Raw genomic sequence first — 22,452 nt, forward strand, 5'->3', positions numbered from 1 at the left:
TCCAAACAAATCAAAAGAATTTAAGCTCCCTGAAATCTTTCCCCAGTTGTGTTGGAGAAAAATTTGAGATAGTTTTTTTTCCTCTCTCCAAAGATTGGCAACTTGATCATTCTCCATTAGCTGGTTCACTGTCTCCCATTGTGTTGCCCTGTCACATGCATACAAAATTTGTTTCAATGACTTTGGATCTTAGACAAGCTATGCCCTTTATAAAAAGAGTTCCCAGAAAGGGAAGTTGAAGGAGCTGTTTATTGACTCTAAAAGAGATTCTAGGGAGTTTCAGTACACAATATTTCTCTGGTCCATAATACTGGCGATATTCAAAGCTGAAGTTACTCTGTTAGTCTGGAAATTATAACACAAACTTCGAGGAGAGTGCAGTAGCAGTCAGCAGGAAACACAAAACAACTATGGGATTGAGAGCTGCAGAGCACTATCATGTAGGAAGCACTTACGGACTGTTCTTCACTTTAACCCCAGTGGGAAAAAATCATGGATCAGCTGCAGTTACTGAGGATAGTGTGTGCGCAGTGGGTGAATGCACTTTTAATGCCTTTCGTGTCTATAGATCAGGATTCAAATATTATGCTTGTCACAAATGGAAAGTAGATTGGTGGTCTGATCCTAGTTTGTTAGTGCACATTTTGCAGCCAGAACAAGATTTTATATTCTCTGCTCAAAAGAGGCTCAAGACAGGGATAGCTGGAATTTTGTAGAATCAGGATTGGAGTACATTGGGAAAATGTTAGGAAAGTTTGCACAATATCTGCATGCACTATTCTGCACAGTGCTATGCTAACATCATTTGCACAAGAACATAATGTGCATTAATTTTTAAAAGGAAAAGGGCTTTATGAAGAGAAAGGAACACTAATTAATTCACAAGGTGAATCTCAAAATGTTTCAGTAAGTTTAAGATGAGTAGGTGATGATACTGAATGACAGCAGGGTAGGGGGAAATTATTATTAGTAACTGTAATTAGGGCAAAGGTGGTAGGGGTAAAACAAACCAAAAAAAAATCATCTCAGAGTTTTGGGGGAAAATGATGTAAGGCACTATCAGTATTTCTTACGCAGGCTGAATTCCGACTGTTAAATAGGGCCCACAATAAATAATAGTTTTAAGAGCTTAACTACTCTAGAATTTATTGATAGCTTACTTTCAATTTTAATCAACTAGTTTAATTTTTTCAATAGGGTGGAATTTTTCCAAAGATGAGGAAAATACAATTATTAGTATCTCAAGGTGCAACCTAGCCTATCATCCCAATGCAGGTGTAATATAAAAGCTATGGTGACAGTCAAGTTCTTTTTTAAATAAAGTTTATATGAAGTCTCAATATTTTCGGGTTTTTAGATTTAACAAAATTAACTGTGGTTGACTTCAAAACAGTTAAAAACGCAACTGTACTTTGAAAGTCTGGGAGTCAAACACTGGTACTGTACGATAATCCCACATACAGTACTTCACAGAGGTTGTTTATACATTGGCAATATTACCCTTTAAGGGCAAGAGAAATCTGCCCATAATACTTGCCCTTCCCCACCACCATCGAAGAAGAGGACTCCATTAACAAAATTAAATACTGTGGCCCCAGTTAAATCCAACTAGCTATAACATTAATATGTTTTACTTCCAAAAAGAATTTGTTAATTAACTTATTCTATCCCTAGCCTTGTGACTCTTCTACACCTTTCAACCTGAAAGCATAAAAATCCACCTGGCTAGCTAAAGGAGAACGCCCCCCCCCAAGATATCTGTTGCTATGCAAATCTTTTGGGTGTTATAAAACTATGGTCATAAAATTAAATTCTTAGAGTAGTAATTTAAGATGAACAGCCACTAACTTTCTTTGATTACCTTTATTTAGAAATGTTTAGTCTGCTCTTATTATTATTATGTAATATTTGTATTACTATAGTGCCTAGGGCCCCTTTTTTCCTCTTGCCATGAATTAAGGGGCAATTCATGCACCAACTCTGTGGGTGTCAACAATTCTTCAAGAGCAGGACCCCTGCATAAGGATTTGGGGAGGGGGGGTTTGGTGTGTGAGAGAGAACGAACCTGATTTAGCAATGCCATGCAAGGTGCATGCCACCATGCTCAGCTCTGTAGGAGCTCACTGTGCACTCCTGCATGGAGCAACTGGGGATCAGGGCAAAGATAAGAGTGCTAGGGCTGTAGTTACAACTCCAACCATTAAGAAAAACTGTTTATATTGGCTTAGGTTAGCTACAGAACAGAATCATGCCAAAACCTGAAACTGATTTCCGCTGGGGTCTCAGATGAACATAAAATTCAATTTCCATACCTGAGTGACACCATGTTTCCGAGTTCTGCTGGTAAACTACGGATTTTATTAGAGGACAGGTCCAGATATACCAGATTGTGAAGCTTGGCAATGTCTGAAGGAATACGGGATAAGGAATTGTCACTGAGATGCAAAGCTGTCAAATGGGTCAGTGACCATAAAGATGAACTTAAGCTTCTTACTTTCCCTGTAAGAGAAACACAGGAGTAAAATAAAAATAACTTTGGACATTTCAAACATCTGATTTTAGCATTAAATGAGTATTTTATGACATCTTATTTGAACAGTGTTTAGAGTTTTCTGCAATATGGTTAAAAATGAAAGATTACATAGAAGGTACTCCCCTCTAATTGCATGACATTTTGATGGCACAAATACATTTTCCTTTAAATTTTCTTGCCTGTGATCTTTCGACATTTTTGGGCCCATGCTTTAAGCCTTGGACATCCTCTTCCTTTCTGAAAGTGCTACATAAAGCAATTTACAGATTTATGAACTGATCATGCATTGAGTATTTTACATGTGTTTTTCAAGTGAAACACTGCACTTTTTAATTGACCTTTTAAGTTTTAGTGCTCTTGCTTTGAAGGGGAAGAGGGTTCTCTGCAGTCTGCCCTTATTCACACACCATCTTCTAAATAAAAAGGCTTTCTTTCATGCCATTAGTTCAACAAAGAAGAGCAAGCAGCTTCTTCTGGTGTTCAACAGTGCTATTCCTGTTGTAACTATAACAGTAACTTTAGAACACGTGTCCCCAAACTGCACTCTATTAAAAGCTGTACTGGCTATGGCCATGGGCTCAAGAAGCACACCTATTTTCTGTAAAATGGAGGATATTAATGTTGATTCATTTTAAAAAGTCAAGCAATCTACCCCTCCATATGGCAGGAACTTGAAGTATCATAAGGGACACCATTAGAGACATTTCTCGTGCAAGGCTGACTTCCCACCCTTCAATCAGAAAGACCATCTAGACTGTATCAAGAGAACTGCAGGAAAATCAGAACATCATTTCCTCAGAGGCAAAATAGGCTCATTAGCATTTAACAGACTTTTTATAGTCTATTTAGTCATCTATGAGCCAATGTTAAACACTCTTTCCATTTAAATAATTATACTCCAAATGTATTTGCTCAGTACCTTTTTTTTTTTTTTTTAAACTCTCTTCCTCCTACGAAAAGCTGAACCGAGATAAAATGGTATTTTTCCCTCCTTTAACTTTTATTTCTTTATTTTATTTAAGTGTGTCCAGAATTTTCACCACTGGCATTGGGTGAGTGGAGGGAAAGAAGGGTCACGTTATTCAGCTTAATTTGAACATTTTTCCTGCCAGGAATAAAAATCCTAGCTACATGGAGGTACATAAAGACAGACAAGTTACAAGGAAAACACACTGAATTTTTTTAACACATATTTTAAACTTTCAATACTGATTTCCAGGTAAATTCAACTGACAGTATAGAACAGTGCATGGAATATAAACCGCAGCCAGTACAGATGAGATTTCAACTCATGGTCTCCTCTTGGTCAACTCAGAATTTTCCCTTCGGCTACAAGGGACTGGTGGGATAGTGTCACACACAGGGCTTGTCTACAAGTATATTTTATGTGCATCTATATCTATTTATACATAAAACCTTGAATTGACTGATTGTCAATTAACTCTGAGTTAACACCTTTGTAAAGACTAATCTGGATACTGCTAAATAGTTTATTCTAGACTACAAACGTTTGTAGTGTACCGTAGACTGATCTCTAGTGGAAAAACTGTTGTGTAATCATAGTCGCACATGAGGAAGATTTTGCTTATGGGACCTGTTATATTATTACTGCTAAAGATGGCAAGTACATCTCAGCACATTTCTTTTCAGTTATGGAGAAAAAGTGATCAACTGAGAGACAAACAATAACTGATATTGGATTAATCTGCACATACAGAGAAACATGTAGACCAAAACACAGATGCTAGAGTTTTCTATTTCTTGCAAAAGGGTCTGAAAAAGATAAAACAATCCAGTGAAAAAATTTAAAAAGGGGGGTGCTGGTAATTTTTGAATCTGCTGTATCAAACCAGCATGAAAAATTCAAACAGAACTCAAAGTTTACATTTTGTTTTGTTTTCTGCCATTATTGTAACTTTTCATAAAACAAAGGTTTAAAAGCTCCTAGTAACTTAACCTTCTACATCAACATTAACTACGCTGTTATGACTCGCTCCAGCACAATAATTTTACATCTGTATAGCATTTTTCATTCCAAGAGATCCTGAAGTGCTTTACAAATGCAACTATATGCAGTAAAAAGGTACTATAATTTTGGTGGCAGAGTCTGACCTGACAACACTTACTCAGGCCCTAATTGAGGAGAGCGCCTCTAGTCAGGAAAACACTTAATCACATGCTAAAGTGCTTTCCTGAATCAGGCCCTCAAACACTTAAGTCATTCCTGTGTACTCCAACTGACTTCAAGTAAGGGATGCAGGATCAAGTCCTTTAACTGGAAATATTAAGTATGTACAGGAATACCTTATCAGCCATTCAAATGCAGCAGCTGTGACCTGTCAAACAGCACTATCATAAAACAGTTTAGGAGAGGAAACAACGTAATTTAGCTAACCTAAAATTCAAGCAGGTAGAATGCAATTGCCCAATTTTGGTCAAGGCACCAGATTGAAACACTTTTAACATGTATGTAAAGTGCCCAGGAATCTTTAATGACCCAAAGCGGTCACAACCTTAGTTTTATCTCCTATTTGTAGAGATCTACTGCTGCACAGCATTTCCCAGTACCATGTTGGGCATCAGTTTACTAGAAGGAAGAATGCATCCTAATTAATAAACACCACAACTTCCTGTAACTCCTTAGTGTTCCTTAGGTTTCCTATTCAAATACCAAGCCTATGTAGCCCAACCCTGCTTACTTGTGAGGGAATATCTATCAGATAAAAGTTTATCTGATGGCTAGTAGAAGTATTCAAATTTTAAATCAAATCCTCATTTCACCACATAACCAGTATTCCTCCATTTCTTACCACTTATTTCCAACTCTGCCCAATTTGACTTCTTTCCATTGGCTGCTTCCTCTGAGGACATAATTGTGTACATCCTCCGTGGATCAGGTGGATCGTACTTTTCTTTGGGCATTCCTGTTGAAATGAACAGAAAAATACCACTTTGCTATATTATTCTATTTAACAAACATATTACCTTTACTCTAGATAGAGATTCTTCTTTTAAAGAACTACTTCTATATGGAGAGTATGTCATGTTAACTACATGTACTATCCAACTCTTCAGTCTGAGGCAACACTTTTTCTGTCATGTCACAAACTTCACCGGGGGGAGGGGAAGAGAGACAGACAGTCCGGCCTAAAAGAACACAGGCTACTGCAACTTCTAACAATAGCAGAAGGTGGCCCAGTCTCCATACAAAAATTGCACCAATTGTATGCAACTCAATTTAATAAAATTGGTGCAAACCCCTTGTGTGGATGCTTTGAAAATCTGTTTTTGAATTTCTGATACTGATTTAACTTAATTTGCTAACTAAACTGGATCATCATATTTAGTTAAATTGGTGAAAATTGTGTGTTTAGACCAGACCTAAGATGACCTGCAGGCACAACGTAAAAGAATTGGGAAGACATCATCCTGAGGATGGGTGGGTTCACAAAGATGAACCAATGTTCATGAATCCTCGCACCACATGCAAACCCTCCAATCAAACCCAGAAAGCCTGCTACAGCCAGGGTCTTGCTAGAATGCAGTGAAACTCTCTTGTTACAGAATGCAGGATTAGAAAGTTCCTCAGTATTTTGGCTTGTATAAATAGGAATATGTTTAAACAAGACAACGCAAGAGTTGTCGTCTTGTTCTCTTAGGTTTAACTACTACTCAGCACATACAGTTGTGCTGACACCAACATCCCTGCCTTTTACCTGCTTCCATTTTTTTGTGTTATTTTTTATTATGTTAAAAATCCTGAATCCACTGATAAGCAGTCTACTTTATTAAGTATTAAAGTATTAAGTGGTTCAAAGAAAAGGACAGGCCTACATTTCAAACAGCATTATGTTATGCAATTTTCTGAACTGGCTGATACTATTTAGAATAACGAAGATGTTTGCACTTATTCATAATGTATTTTCAAGAATTATTAGCAACAATAGTTACTATGAGAAACTGTTAAGTGAAATGGGAAGAGAAACATTAATACACAAAAGTTACCAGAACCCTGTTTTTTCTGCAATTTACGAATGGCCACAGTATCCACCATGCCACGGAAGGGTTAAGCTTTTGTTTTGTTTAATTCATTTATGTTTGCAAAAGTACCTTTTCAAATCTGAACCATTACATATTGCCTGCCTAAATATGAAAAGATAATTTAAAGTGATGCAGGAGTTCTTTCATCCATCTCAACAGGTGTTAACACTGAAATCTTTCAATGAAAATTAAAAAATAAATAAACAAACCCAACACTTAACTACTTTGCTGCTTATTAATTTTAACACAAACATGACTAAGGTACTTATCCATTTTTATTACATCCATTGGTGTGTATTTAGGGAAGGGAACTGTAGATCAGCTGTGTCAAGAAACACTCGCTCCTCAAGAAAATGCTAAACTGCTAGTGCCCCCCTCACCGCTCCTTCCCCAAGGAGGAAAGAAAGAGAAGCACATCCTCTTTGGTTTCAAAATCCCACACTACATCGTAGTCCAGTGGTTCTCAACCTGCGGCTCAATCAGCACAGAGCTACAGCCCACGTGACATCCTCAGGGCCATACAGGAATTATTGGATGTGGCCCACAATGGTAAATAAATTGAGAACCACTGTCCTAGGTTTATCTAGCTTCCCCCAACCCCATCCCCATTAAGGTGCACAAAATCATTTTTTGTTAGCATAAACTCAAAACAATACGAGCTTATTTTATTTCCAAAACAAGCTACAAAAATACTGAACTGATTTTAATTAAAAAGATACTTTCTGAAGTTACTTGAAGATTATGCAGAAGTTTCAAAGTACTGCAAAATTTTCCATGGCACACAGCGTAAATCAAGTCAAGTAGTTTACCAGAGAATTTATATACCATTTCTCAAAATGTGCATGGAGCCATCCCATGCAATATCATTATTAGCTATTTGTCAAGTGCCAATAGTACTCTCTGCTCTTTTACAACACAAAAATATAGCAGTTTCTGCTTCAAGAAGCCCACCATCTAAACCGTAAGTACAGGAAGGCCCACCGAACAGGAACAACAGAGTGTTTTAAAAAGAAGAGTTATGGGAAGATTTAGATTTAACCTAACCCCGAGTGCAGAGACAGATATGTCAATGGAAGAATACTTCTGTTAATGCAGCTACCATTGCTCAGGCAAGTGGTGTTACTACACAAACAGAAAAACCCTTTGCATCAGCGTAGGCTACATCTAAACTACAGGTTTGCTATGGCCAGTATAGTCTGTGCCAGTATAGTCTCCCTAATGGAGAATGCTCTTAATGCATTGCAGAGACAGGCAGGGGAAACAGCTGTGAAACCTCCCCAGAGAGGGTTTGCAAGTAGTTTAGGGCCCCCTTTCGAGTCCCATCCCCCCTTTTAGTTTTCAAATAAATAGTCACTGAAAAGCAATGAAGGGTGGATGCATTCATTCCCTTTCAAGGGAGCCACATACTAAGGGAATTTAATAGGACAGTGTCTAAGAAGCCCCCTCCCTAACAATATTTGTTGCCAAGGAAGAGGTTAAGAATATGCCACAACATAAATGAACAGCCCTTTACTTCATTCTATTTATCTTTACTAGACAATGATTCTTCAACCTACTTTTATTTTCCTTAACTCAACAAACAAAATAAGTCCCCAAAATCCTGGAAAAACTTCCAGCACGTAAAGAGTCCAGTTACTGGAGAGGCAGCAGCAGATGGGGGCTCTCTTCAATCTTTTGTTCTACTCATTTTATTATTTCTTAAAGATTAGCGGGGAGGAAGACAACTAAAATAGAGCAGTCAATCCCGATAGCATGCAACAACAACAACAACTACCCCTTAACTAGCAAGGGCCTACATTCTGCTTACTGGGCTTATCAGTAAACTTCCACTCATCAACTTAAAAGGCTCAGGAAATAGATAATTATAAGTAAGGCTACGATTTTGTCACGGAGGTCGGTGGAAGTTACATGGCTCCGTGGCTTCAGCCTGCGATGGTCAGGAGCTGCAGAGTCCCCTGCCACCCATGGAGGCAGGGAGCTGTGGAGTACCCTCGCCGCCTCTTGCTGCCCCCTGAGTTCCTGGCTTCCGCGGGTATCAGGGGAACCCCCGAGCTCCCGGCCGCCAGGGGGGGTGAGGTCCCTGGGAGCTAGTGGTGGCAAGGGCACCCCGCAGCTCCCAACCCCCACAGGTAGTGGGAGGGACCTCCAGAGCTGCTGGAGGAAGGGGTACCCCACAGCTGCCCCGCTTCAGGCGGCTCATGAAGGCCACTGCCCCACTTCAGATGGTGTGGGGGCTCGCAGATCCCCATTTTGTCCCGGATATTTTTAGTAAAAGTCACGGACGGGTCACAGCTTCTGTGGATTTTTCTTTTTTTGCTGGGATCTGTCCGTGGCTTTTACTAAAAATATGAGACAAAATCTTAGCCTTACTTATTAGCACTAAAAAGAATTTAATAGGGCTCATTGTAGTGAGATCTTGTTATTTACAGTATTTTTACAAAATACACATCACGGTACAGTTACTAGTACTTTAAGAAACTCAGTAAAACTAATTTACAATTATCAAAATACATTGACAAACAGTTCTATGATGCATTCTTTGCCTGTTTCACTTGATAATTTGCAGTGGTTCTCCTATTTAGACAGAAACATCCCCTTGACAGAGGGTCCCCTCTTCTTTGTAAACAAACCTCAAACCCGACAAACTCCTTACACCGAACATGTATCTTGGAGGGTATTTATTCATAAGGGATATTATATGAGTTATCTACAGAAAGCTCATAACTTGTCAAGACTCAATATCCTGGTGATATGCGTGTATGGGTAATATTTAAGGAACACTTTTTTATATTCAAAGTATGCTTTATGGATTTGGAATAGAAATTAATCACCACGAGGAGAAGTACCACAGTGATGGCCCACTCAAGCAGGAGGGAGTTGTCACTCCTCCCTAATCAGCAGGTCAGGTAATGCAAGGCTAGCATTGACTAGCATTGCTCCCTCCCAAAACTATCCATGAAAAACCATCAGAGGCACAACCAAACAATTGAAACCTCTTGGAGGTGAAAAAGGAACATTACAGATTGAACTTAAACCTGGCTGTGAGAAGAAACAAAAGGCTATTTGCAGTATAACACAGGAGGAAGAGAAGCACTCTAGGTCCTTTCACTAAGGCAATGTCTAGGGGAACCTGGGTGCTTTTATGAACATTTGGGTCTTGGTTCTTGTGACACCAGCTAGCTCTGCAAAAGACTAAACTTTTGGGGGAAAACCTACTTTATTATATAGGAAAGGTAACTATTGATAAGTGTAGACCCAGGGTTGTATCCTATGATTTTGTATTGAAAGCTTTTATTTCCATTCATTTTCTTTCATTTCTAGTTATATCTTTATTCACTCTTATAATAAAACTACAGTAGGTTTACTTACGTGCTCACAATTGCTGTGTGGTTTAAGGTAAAACTGGGTACAGTACACTTGCACCTTTGGATGCAGAAGATCTGAAATTTCTGAGTAGCCAGTGTCAGGGGCTGTATATCACAGGGATGCAATTCAAAGGGATTGGAGTGCACTTATTGTTAACCTACAAGATGAAGTTAGGACAGACATTGTCCAGAGGAGAGAGCTTGAGTGGCTGAAATGCTGGTGGTGTCAGGTAGCTGACATCCAGCAACCACACAGATTCCTCCTTGCTGGAAGCAGGGGTGATTCACAGTGAATCCTCCTGAGTACCCCGAGAACCATCGCACAACGATCTGTGAAGGGGCAGTTCAATTTTTAATATCTTTTTTTAATCATCTTTCAGTGCGTGGCCCCAGGTTTTACTAAACAGATCCCACCCAAACCTTGTGCTGAATACAAATTAATTTCCTAATGTGTTCACTGTAGTATCTAGGCGCTTCACAGGTATTAATCCATTTATCTTCACACCACCCTGGTGAAACCGGGTGATATTAGTTATTCCCATTTTACAGCTGTGGACCTGAAGCACAGAGATTAAAGCCAAAATTGTCAGTGTTCAGTCATGTTGGGTGCTCAGCTTGAGATGCCTAGGTCCTGATTTTTCAGAGTGCTCAGCATTTTTAAAGGTAAAATACCTATTCAGCACACAACTGTGAGTACTTGGCACATCTGCAAATTTGGTACCAGCTGTACCATACTGGTCATCCAGAAAATGAACATCAGACATTCAGTGGCCACCTGTGAAAAGTCTGGTTTAAGTGACTTGCCCATCATCACGTAGGAACTCCATTGCAGAGACAGGAATAGAATCCAGTTCTTCAGAAAGGGACTCATCTTCCTTAATCATGAGGTGATCCTTTCTCTACCTGTAATCCTACTTCATTCACTATGTATCTTCCAATTTCTGTAAACAAATGAGGCAGGGGTACTACAGAAAACAGCATAATTCACTACAAAACCTTGATTCATCCCCAGAGCATGCTCTATCCTGTGCACTGACTAATGGACTATCTGGTACCAGTAGCAGGCTGTTATGTTCTGAGGACCAGACACTAGAAGAGAATGAGAGACACTTTGCCAGTGGGTTTCACAAATATTTCCTGATGGAACAAGATTAGAGACAAGACTTCTGGGTTCTGGAGGAGACCATGCTCTACTGGGGACAGGCTTGGAACACAAGGATACCATCTCCCATTGCACCTATCCAACCCCCGGCTCCTGTCTCCCCACCTTCAGCTCCTATCCAGTTCCCTACAACCCAGGTCCTATTCCTTCTGGATTGGGCAACTTTCCCTACCCACTTTCTCACTCCTTTCCATTCCAGAGAAGCTGATTTCGCTTTGCTGCCTGGGCACCAACAGGAGAAACACTGCAGGTACAGAAGAAAATCTGCTTTCAGATATGGTGCCCAATGCCACAGCTGCTCCTGGCTACCAGGAGGAGCAATTGCAGGGAAATTCTTGCTCAACTCCTACCACTCCAGGACAGTGCAAACACAGTATGGTGGCAAATAGGATCATGGTTAGGGCTCAGTGTTTGTCACGGAAGTCACGGACGGAGACTTCCATGACTTCTGCAGCAGCCAGTGTGGCTGACTTCAGGGCGTCCCAAGCAGCTGGCCCTGGACCAGCTGCTCAGGCAGCCCTGGGGACAGCCACACTGGCCACTGCTGGAATGTCTCTGCAGCCAGCCGGTCAGGTAGCCCTGCAGTCAGCCACAACAGCCGCTGTTGGAGCAACCCCAGCCCCATCACACCGGCTGCTGCTCTGGAGGCCCCGGGGACCACCTAAGCAACGACCGATGCGGCTGGCCCTGGGAACCACCTAAGCAGCAGTCCTGGCAGTGGACGAAGTGCTCCCCCACCCGCGTACTTCCCCGCCCTCTACTGCCCCCCACCCCAATTCAATCTGGGGTATTTATGATATAAATCATGGACAGGTCATGGGCTGTGATTTTTTGTTTCTTGCCCATGACCTGTCCATGACTTTTACTAAAAATGTAAATAAATTGTAGCCTTAATCATGGTCAGTGCAGATGAAATCTTGGGAGAATTTACCTACCAAACTCTCACAAGTCTCTACTGAGCATGTATAAATGTATTTTTTTAGGAGCCAACAACTTGGCCAAATTTTGGGCAGTTTTTCACAGGACATCAAAAGGCACATTTATGACAACAGGTTGACTCCCAGTCCAAAATTTCACACCCTTCCTCCAAAGCATGGAGATGCTAGAGCTTCTCGATGAAAATGCTGATGAATTTTAGCATGGCAAAACAATGTATTTTTTCCCTAATCTCATTCTTGGAAAGGGCTAAACTGTTTTAGCTCATACTTAAGTTTTTCTTTTTTTTAAATACAGACACCTGGCATTAAACATTTCTGTCTGAATGGTCAAAGTTTAACAAAAACTTTAAGCAACTGAAAAGGTCTTATAAAGATAAGTGTCAGGCAACTTTAACTATAGACATTACTGCCAGCACCTCCTGTAATATAATGTTTAATTTACTTGGACAGATTCTATGGCACGATTTTTCAAAAGTGCTCACTCTAGCAATTCTCACTGAAGTCAATTCAGAATCTCAGGTTCTTAAAACCTCTGAAAATTAGGCCATTAATGTTTGTGGAAGGTGCTAGACTATACTGGTGATTGAAATTCTTAATGTATTCCATTCACGGAACAGTTGTACTACAGACTCCGCTGCCCAGCAATGTCTCAAACCCTTCACTAGAGGGTTGACACTCTCCATATCCACTCAATTGTTTCTGTTGAGATCAGGGTGGATAAAAATCAATGTTTGTTTTTTTTAATTTAAATCAATTTTTTTTTATAAAAATGCTTCTTAGGAAAAAACCTATCTAAAGATAGTTTTAATTAAGATACATTATAGCTCAAAGATATCTTATCATGGAATAGGGATTATAAAATCTAATTATACAAGGGAGGGAGACAGGGAGAATTCTCCCTGTGCAGTCAGAGCGTACGGCTATCTTAAGCAGCCCATCTCTCAAGCACCAGCACAGGAAGAATGTCAGATTAGGTTTGGCCAATAGTACATTGTATTATGGGAACTCTAGGCTGTACCACAGCCCACAGGCAGCTCAGCATGGGCTGCTGTGAATTAGAGCTGCTTGAAGTTTCTGTAACTTATGCCTGGGGGGCCATTTCAGTATGTGAAGCAGTCCAGAATCTTGGATGATGCAAAGATGGCAGAAATCCTTCTTTGCCCCCTTCTTTTTGAGCAGCACAGAAACAGAACCTGTATATCTTGTTACCAATCCCATCTGCCACCTAGGGCTCTTTCATGCTCTTAATTGTTATATTCTCTTAGAAGTTTGAAAACAACTTGTTTCCAAACCCAATTTTGTAATATTCCATTTGTCAAGAATTTATTTCCTCCTTTGTTCCAAGAATAAGCAAGTGTTAAAAACAGTCATAAGTTAAACTTGCCATAGCCTTTGTTTACCGGCATCTCTAATGTCAGCACAGCACCAGAAATAGTATTTTAATTATAAGCAGCAGATCTAGGAAGAGTTTGTGTGTCTTAATAAAAATGGCTATTTTAAAATTTCTGATCAATAATGTGGTTTTATTTTATAGCTTTTTTTAAAAATTGGGCAATGTGTCTGAATGACTTTCCATACCAGCTTAACCATTTTACAAGTCTGATTTGAGTAAAAAAAAGTGTGACAATATTCCCTTTTAGTTTTAATGCTAGCATCCCATGTTTTGCTGCCTATATTGGGATAAGGTTCTTTAAAGCAAATGAAAGACATTTCCATTGGAAAAAAAATATTCAACAGAGATTACACGGAGTTAGAATATTTGCTGACATGTTACTATGTAGTCAGCGGAACATTTCAATTGTATTGTAATAGGTTGTAAAGTATGTCTGAGGTATAAAAAATAGACGTATTATTGAATAAAAAGGCTATCGACCTTATTGAATAAAAAGGCTATCGACCTGCTTCGAAGGTGAAGATTTGCCAATATTCGTTACTTTTACTGAAAAGGTGCCTAACAGAAAGTAAGTAGAAAGAAGCTTGGCTGACTGAACTTACTTTTAGAAACTCGACATATGTAACAACAGAAGCTAAAGACAGCACACCCTTAAAGGTGACTTGCAAAAAGGAAAATGTGCTTTTCCCCCGCCCCCCCCTTCCTTTTGAGCTGCTTTATGATGGTATAAAGACCTGAAAGGTTTTTGTCAAGTTTCTGCTTGTTGTTTACATTTGTGACAGGTTGCAACTGTGGCATCCCCTTGTGGCCTGTCAGGGCACAACTCACCCAACTGTGGGTCTCTGCTGGAATGTGACTGTGTCCATGAAATCCAAGGTAGCAGTGCTTTGGCTCTCTGGCCAAGTCACACTTCAGTTCCATCCCTTCCAGGGTGTTAAGGTCCAAAGGAATTCAAGAGCCACAACACAAAACAGGGTCATCCAAGGGGCACCACCCTTCTATTTAGGGTTTATCTTCACACAGTCTAAGCTTCTGCCAATCCCCCATGGTCTGATCATCCATTCTAGCAAGGGCTTATCCGGCCAGCAAGCTAGCTCAGTCTCTGGTCTGCAACTGGGCCTACTCTCCTACTTTTAACTCCCCTCTCCATGCCTGACATTTGATGCAGGTATAGCAGGGTGAGGCCAACTGGGTTCATATGCTCTCCTTAACCCTCTCCTTGCCAGCGTAGGACCTATTTGTCCCATCACACACTATAAATCCTGGTCTTTTCTACTCTGGAAGATTCTGGTTACTGGAAAACTAATGAAACACTACAAGAGGATGAAAGTTGAGCAGTTAACAGACGGAGAAGTTTAGTCAGACAACTCAACTTAGTTTTTGTCAATAGCTATAAGACTAATGGCTTATTAGCACTTAAGATAAATATTTGTCTTAAAGATTCAACGTGACTATTCCTTCCACTAAGGTGTGATTTCAAAATGCCTAAGACCTCTAGAAAAAAGTGCTCCAGCAAAACCAGAGAGGAACAGATCTGATTACTACTGGTATTTCCAAGATATAAAACAAACAAAAACTTTTGAAAACCAAAGAAATCTCCCAGGTCTCAACACTATAAAGATTCAAAAAGGGACAAGTACTTGTTATAAAAATCCTCTGCAAGTCTCTGTTGAGTATTATATTAGTAATCAAAACGTTATGTTTAGTATTAGCAGTTCAATATTTTTTAATTTTTATTTGTAGTACTCTACAAGTAGTGGATTTTCTGTGGCGAACCACATACTGTACGGCAACAGCAAGTCCATAAAGATGCATTAACACTTATTACTGAAAATGTGTATGTTTTATCCTTTTGTCTTATTCTTAGGGATAAAGAAAAAAATTAAAGCAGTTAAGTCATAATTCTCTATTTGCAACAAGGCAATCTTTTCTATAATCAAATGTGATGTCAAAGGCTTGTAACTTTAAATACAAGAACAAAAATTCCTATTAGAACCAGCTCAAGTATGTATTGCTAATATGTTTTTCAAAAGTTTCCCCCGAGGCAGCAGCAGCTCCTGTAAATTGCTCTTAATATACCAACATTTTATGTGGTTACATAATGGTAGTAAGCATTTGTAGAGGAGTCTGCTACAGAGGAGCAATGGACAGTTATCAGAGAGAAATGGACATATGACATGAACAAGTAAAAATTTCTTGCCAGTTTATCTCAACCGTCTCATTCTTTTCTTTTTTCATTCCCTGCTGCAGCTCTCTGTATCACTAATGCATTTGTAGGGGCACAACCCTTTAGGGAATCCAACCCCACAGTATTAAATAGCTAAGAACTGGCAATTTTTCCATCAGTAAATCAACAGTAGAAGGGCTGTCAATACTGGAACTCTAAGCAGCACAGTTTTAACCTAATGAATCAGTCAACAAAAGCATAATTTCCTATGATAAATTTTTGGACGAAAGTCTAGTGAAATCAAATTTTCAGTTCATAATTCATCAATAAAGTTCAATTTTGGATGCAGCTGAGTCTTCCCCATATGTATATTCTAAAGCAGCGAACTATTGTTTGCTTGTAATATCTGATCCCACCATGGAATCACTTCATGGGAATGTAATAGTTAAAATGATTCTGCCAAGTTCTGTACTAAAAATTTATCTCATAAGGGATTCTGCTAGTAAGTATGCTAACTGAGGATACGATATGATCGGGATGGGCTTAAACAATATTAACAGACATCACTCCAAATTTACAATACCACTAATATATTAAAAACAAAAAACAGATAATGCAATCCAGAAAATGTAAACATTAGAATTAAATGTTACAGATCCCTAAAATATGCAGAATGTTATATTTATGGCTACTGTGGTAGCATCCAAGACCCCTGGTCATGAACCAGGGCCCCTATGTTAGACACTGTATAAACAAAGAACAAAGAAAGCCCTTCACCACAGGGCTTGCAATCTAAGGAATGACAAGATACAACAGTTCAATGCAGACCAGCACAAGGAAATAATGAAACAATATTGGCCAGCATGCTAGGCAGAGGTCACAGCAAATTAGCTAATCATTGTCAAGTATTTTGTAGACATCACAGCAAAGGAGAGTTTTAAGGACGGATTTAAGGAAGGACAACGGGGTAGTACTGTGGTTGTTTAAAGGGAGCTCCTCCCAAGCAGGGGGAACAGCATGGGAGAAAGCACAATGGACTCTTCTGAAAACTGAAGAAGTGGGTGATGACAGCTGGCATCACTAGCTGATTGGAGGAGGAAGCTGACATCTCAATAGCATGTGAGTTATGATAAATAGCCCGGGGATTGGGCAATGGGCCTTAAAAGTGAAGACAAGTAGTTTATATTTGATGCAACATAGAAAGGGAAGACAGTGGGGAATGCAAAGAGAGTGGTGACATGGTCAAAGCAACAAGCTAGGAAAGTTATCTGTGCAGCACAAAACTGCATTTGTCAAGGATCGAATAGAGGCCGTTACCATAATCGAGACAAGAGATTACGACAATCTGGACAAGAGTTTCAGCTGTGCAGATGGATAGGAAAGGCTATATTTTAGGGATGTTATGCAGAAAGAATTGGAAAGATTTAGATGTGGCTTGGATGAGGATCTAGAGAGGGCTGAGTTGAAGATGACACTCGGATTATGGGCCTGAGTGACAAGGAGTGTAGTGGTATTATCCACGGTGATTGAGAGAAGAGGGAAAGAAGCAGAGGACTTTGGGGGGAAAAACAGGAGTTCCGTTTTGCCTACATTGTGATTAAGCTGATGGCTGGACATCTACAAGGACATGCCAGGGAAACAGGCTGAGATTTTAGTTTAGACAGAAGGTGAAAGGTCTGGAGTAGAAAGGTAGATTTGAGAATCATCCGCATAGAGATTATAGTTGATCTTGTGTTTGCAGATCAGAGTGTGCAGAGTCAAGGTGCAGGGGGAGAAGAACAGGTGACCAAAGATGACGCTCTTTGGACAAAATTCCCACTGAATTTTAGGGGTTGGAAAGGATCCTCTGAAGGATATATTGGAGAGGTAGCAGAACCGGGTGATGTCTGAGTCACAGAAGCCAAGCAAGAACAAGATATCACAAATAAGACTGTGGTAGACAGTGTCAAAGGTGGCTTACAGGTCGAGAAGGATGATGATGGAAAGTACTGGTTCTGAGCTAAGGCCAGGAAAAGGCTATTAGATACTTTTTGGTGACTAATTTCAGTGGAGTTGTCACAGGGTAAGTTGCCTTGTTAAGTGCTCAGCTGCACCTGTGCTAGTTTTGGCCATGCCTCCAAGTCCAGGTAATGAGTAGTCACCTGACAAGGAGTCAAGTGATCAGAACTGGGGCATGCTGGGGGATAAAAAGGAGTCATGGGAGAGGAAAGAGGCTATTGCTGGCAGCTGCCTGCTGAGTAGTGTATGCAGCCCTACTGAAAGAGGGTTGTAGAAGGAAACGATGCCACTGCTCAAGAGGCTAAAGAAGGGTGTGATGGGACAAAAAAAAAAAAAGTGCTGTTGCTGAAGGAATCCAGCATCAGGGAGAAGAGACAATAACCCAGAAGAGGGGGATATTGGGGGCTTAGCTGGAGGGCCATGTCAGCAGTAAATGACTTTCTTCACGGCTAAAAGATAGAAACGTACAAGCAACTTTTCATTACTTCTTACTAATTATAAACCCTCATACTGGCTAAAGATTACATCAGAAAATGAGTGATGGTACATGTGACATACAGTAGTTCTCATCAAACACTGATGTTGGAAGCTCAGACAAGACCGTTCACTGGTGGAAATTCTGCAAACCTGTCACTTTGGTAACAACTGTTTCCCATGTAATCCAAACTTTCATTTAAAAACAGGTTCCAGCTGTTTCTGTTACAAAAGTAAGCTTTTCTTGCATCAACAGTAAGAGGATGTGTCTTCACTGCAGAGTAACTTTTCACTTATTCTCTTGGGTGTTGCCCTTAATCCCCCAACCATGCACAGAAGAAACCCTTTCACACATATGGTGTTTTCAACCTGGGCTGGCAGGTTCATCTGGGCCCGCAGGCTAAAGCCTGAGTGGGATTTTCACTCTGGTGGGTAACCTGCCCAGTTTATAGTGATGATGCAAAGTAAATCATCCAGGTGCTGGTATTTTTCCAATGCCTTCCTACAATTACACCCCCATGTGTCCAGGAGGACAGACCAGTTATCCTACAATTCACTGGGAAAGATTCACAGAGTGGCTCAGCTTACTGATATGGGGGAATATGTCCCCAGAAGACTGAGTGACACACACAGGTAGCAACAATGAGGACACAGTAACTCCAGTGTGGCTTTGCAATATGGCTGCTCACCCGTAAAGTAAATTAAGCAGGGTACTCAGACCCGAGCACTGATCTCCTGAGTTAACTTTACAGTGAAGACATACCCAAATAGTATTTTTGCCTTGTTAAACACATCTTGCAGAAATCTATCCCCACCCACAAAGCAGTAGCAAATGTGAAATAAGGTCCTTTCCCATTCCCATCATCCAGACTCTAGTTAAATATTAACATTTAAATAAAATCAAAATCTTAACTGAACTCAAAGTACATTGCTTTTAGATCATTTGAAAGACATGACAGCAGTTTTCAACAAACTATATAGCCAAATTAAAACTGTTAGCCTTTACTTAAGAGGGTCAAAAACTACCTGTTAGGACCTCTGAAAATTAGCCTCTTTAAATGGAAGGTAAATCATGTGCTGCAACTTTGGAGAACGCCTTCTATACATTGTATTGGGGAAGAGTACTTGAGCGGTGAGGACCAATATTTAAGATATAATGTAAACATCACCGCATCTTTAGGGATGCTGTGTTGCATTTGCTTTCTACTAAAAAGGTAGTCTGTGGGGCCCAAACAGGTTGAGTTTCTTCTGTCAGCACTGTCTTAAATTCTCACTCCTGTTTTATGAATAGGCTCACTCTACCCATTCCCCAAACAAGAATTTTAAAAATTACACTAAGCTAGAAGACTGTTCTGGTTTTCTGTCCCCTTCCCTCCTTATGTAGTAATTGCACTGTGGTTCATTACTTCCTGCCTAGATCATGAGAAAGTGGTGGCACTGTTAGAAAATTACAATTTTCGTAACGCCTAAGTCTCTAATATTCACAGTACAAAACTGGTAAGCTTCAGCAATTTGACTGCCAGATAACAAAAAAAATGCCCAAATCTTTGAAAATAAGTATTCTCAGTTAAGAGTTTCATCCACATTCTCTCTGAGAACAGGAATAAGAGAGTTCCTTGATGTTATGAGGTGTGGTTATTTGGTTTGGCTACCTTCCTGGGAGCTATTTTTATTAATTGAACTGGTAGCCAAAGATATCTCCTATTTCAAAAGATATTATACTCCAGCAGTTCTCCTTCAAGATAAAGGAGCCTGATTTCAGGAATTTCCAGAATTCAGCATCAATTCTTCATTTGGCCAGAATCACAGAAATGTAGGACTGGAAGGAAACTCAATAGGTCATTTATTACAATCCCCCACGCTGAGACAGGATTAAGTATTACTCTACACCATCCCTGACAGGTGTTTGTCTAACCTGTTCTTAAAAAGCCTTCAATGACAGATTCCACAACCTCCCTTACTGTCAGGAAGTTTTTCCTACTGTCTAACCTAAATGTCACTTGTTGCTACGAGTAAATGAAACTGATGCAATCATCATCCGATTATTGTTGCTCCTATAGACCCTACTGAAGCAGCATATGGAAGCAGCACAAGTGTGATGCCTCCATAGGATTTTTCCATAAGGAATTTTTTAACCACCACAAAGTACGAGAAAATGCAAGATTCCTTTGCTCCCACTTGGAATTTAAACCTCAGTATAATCTATTCAAGAATCTTCTGTCAAGTATATCTGACACAAACCTGGTCAGTGGTCCAAGGGTATCCCTTCTGATAATTTTTAAACATATTTTTCTGTTACCTAGCAATACAAAACCACAAGCTATACCTCCTCTTCTTGCTGACCAAGGCCTGGTCTAAATCTAAAACTTAGGTCAAACTAACTGTGTCACTTAGGGAACATGAAAAATTCACACCATTGAGAGATGTAGTTAAGTTTCGGGATACACACCACAAGGTTGACAAAAGAATTCTTCCGTTGATCTAGCTACTCTCTCCTGAAGGGGCGGATTCACTACAGCAATGGAGAAGACCCTTTCCTTGCTGTAGCACTTGTAGTGTAGACATACCCCAGGTCAGTCATTTATATTCACATACATCACTGCATTAAGAGTTAACAATGACATACAAATGCAAAATCCTAAAAGAATCTATCATCCTTGTTTCTTGCAAACAAGTTTAGAATAGGATTAGTTATGTAAAACTAGTGATTTGATTTTTCTACTCTAAAATTTACATACTTCCTTACAATTACATAAAAACAGGTTATGTAGCTAATTTCTTTGCAACCTAAAGATTCTTAAAAGATTTGTAACAAATTCTGTAAAGTACTTAAAATCTAACTGAAGTCAGCTGCAATGAACCTTCAGCACCAACTGAAAGACACAGAGCCCAGCTCTATGCTGAAAGCCCCCAAAAAACTTTTCTTAGCATAAGCCTAGGCTATTTTCAATGGGGGTAGAGTTCTGCTTACTCAGCACACCCTTAAGCCTTATTCAGCAGGTTTCATAAAGTCTGATGCACTCAGAATCCAATCAGATACATATTAAAAATGGCCTCCAGTCCACAACTCATTCCTCCTGAGAATGCTATGTTCCCTATTAGGTTTGTATATCTCCCTGGTGCTTTTGAGTCACCTTTATTTTTAAAGGCCTTCTGTGGGAAGGCAAATAGAGAGCATATTCTTAATAAAATCAAGCCTGCAGGGAACACCCTACCAATTTTCCATTTTAAATTTGAGTAGTTTCCTTCAATACAAAAATCCAGAATGCAAACTCTACAATTGGAAAATAAGGTCTTGCCTTTTCCCAAAAAGCCATCATTTTCCTTTAAAAGGAACAAGAAACATTTTAGAGTTTTACAAACTAAAGGATAAAATCTCTGAAGCCTAGAAGTTCTGAAAAACTCCTAATTTAGTCACTATGGTTTCACTGGTGCCAGGACAGGCCAGTTTTCACTTTTCCTATTCAATGGCTGTGAGCCAGTTTTGCCCCCAGCTCAGACGACAGCAGCCAAGTTGTGCCCAGCTTAAATAGCCCCAATGGGGCTCCGCAGGGTGCAGAACAGCTGAGGTGCAGTTCTGCTTCAACCACACCACCTCCCTTCCTGATCAGTCCTCTCTCTGCTCCACCTCAGAACGTCCCCTTCACCTGGGGCTGTTGCAGAAGTAGCACACAGCTGAAGAAGCCAGCTCTGCAGCTGGGAATAGAACATTACTATGCTGGAGGTATTCTCCTGGCATACCACATGCCTGCCCGGGACAGCCTACCTGGTGTAAAGAGGATTCAGAGTAATAACTAACAGGGCTTTAAGATTATGTCTACACTGCAATTAAAAACACGCTGGTGGCCCATGCCAGCTGACTCAGACTCGCAGGGCTGTTTACTTGCAGTGTTGATGATTGGGCTGCAGCCTGAGCTTGAACGTATACACCATGATTAAACAGACCCTTAGTCCGAGTCTGAGTCAGCTGGCATGGGCCAGCCACAGGTGTCTAACTGCAGTGTAGATATAGCCAAGGATGATTAGAGTAGCTATATGAGTCTTAATTTTCAGCAATGGTATATATAATGATGCTGCTAGTTAAAGCTGTTGTATATGAAAAATACCTGAAATTTTAAAGTTGTATTGATTATTTTAATATTTTTATTGTGGAACCCCCAGTCATGATCAGTACCTTGCAGTAGGTATTGTAGAAAAATATAGGAAGATACAAGTCCCTGCATAAAATTCATAGTCTTAACTGTGCAAAATTTTCTTCTTACAATAATCCACACAGCTGAACAGATTTTTCTGAAACTTCAAAAAACAAAAGAAAAAAATGCATATTTGAGACTAAACATGAGAATGAAAAGCTGGAAATCATTTGAAAAAGCTGAGTGAA

At 39.9% G+C, this 22,452-nt stretch overlaps 1 protein-coding gene across 8 annotated transcripts in view; it reads right to left on the reverse strand.

Moving 5' to 3' along the window:
* Nucleotides 1–22,452, reverse strand: part of CNOT6 (CCR4-NOT transcription complex subunit 6) — a 52,336-nt gene that overhangs the window by 18,369 nt on the left and 11,515 nt on the right. For 7 of the 8 annotated variants that reach the window (XM_073355412.1, XM_073355410.1, XM_073355411.1 and 4 more), the window contains 2 exons: nucleotides 5,344–5,457; nucleotides 2,313–2,499 (listed from right to left, as the gene is read on the reverse strand). In XM_073355412.1, coding sequence (XP_073211513.1) covers nucleotides 2,313–2,499; nucleotides 5,344–5,455 — 299 coding nt within the window. In that variant the 5' untranslated portion in view covers nucleotides 5,456–5,457. The remainder of the gene's footprint in view (nucleotides 1–2,312; nucleotides 2,500–5,343; nucleotides 5,458–22,452) is intronic. The other variant, XM_073355413.1, reaches the window with a different exon arrangement.

Source organism: Lepidochelys kempii, chromosome 8, assembly GCF_965140265.1.
Source record: "Lepidochelys kempii isolate rLepKem1 chromosome 8, rLepKem1.hap2, whole genome shotgun sequence".
Taxonomy (NCBI): domain Eukaryota; kingdom Metazoa; phylum Chordata; order Testudines; family Cheloniidae; genus Lepidochelys; species Lepidochelys kempii.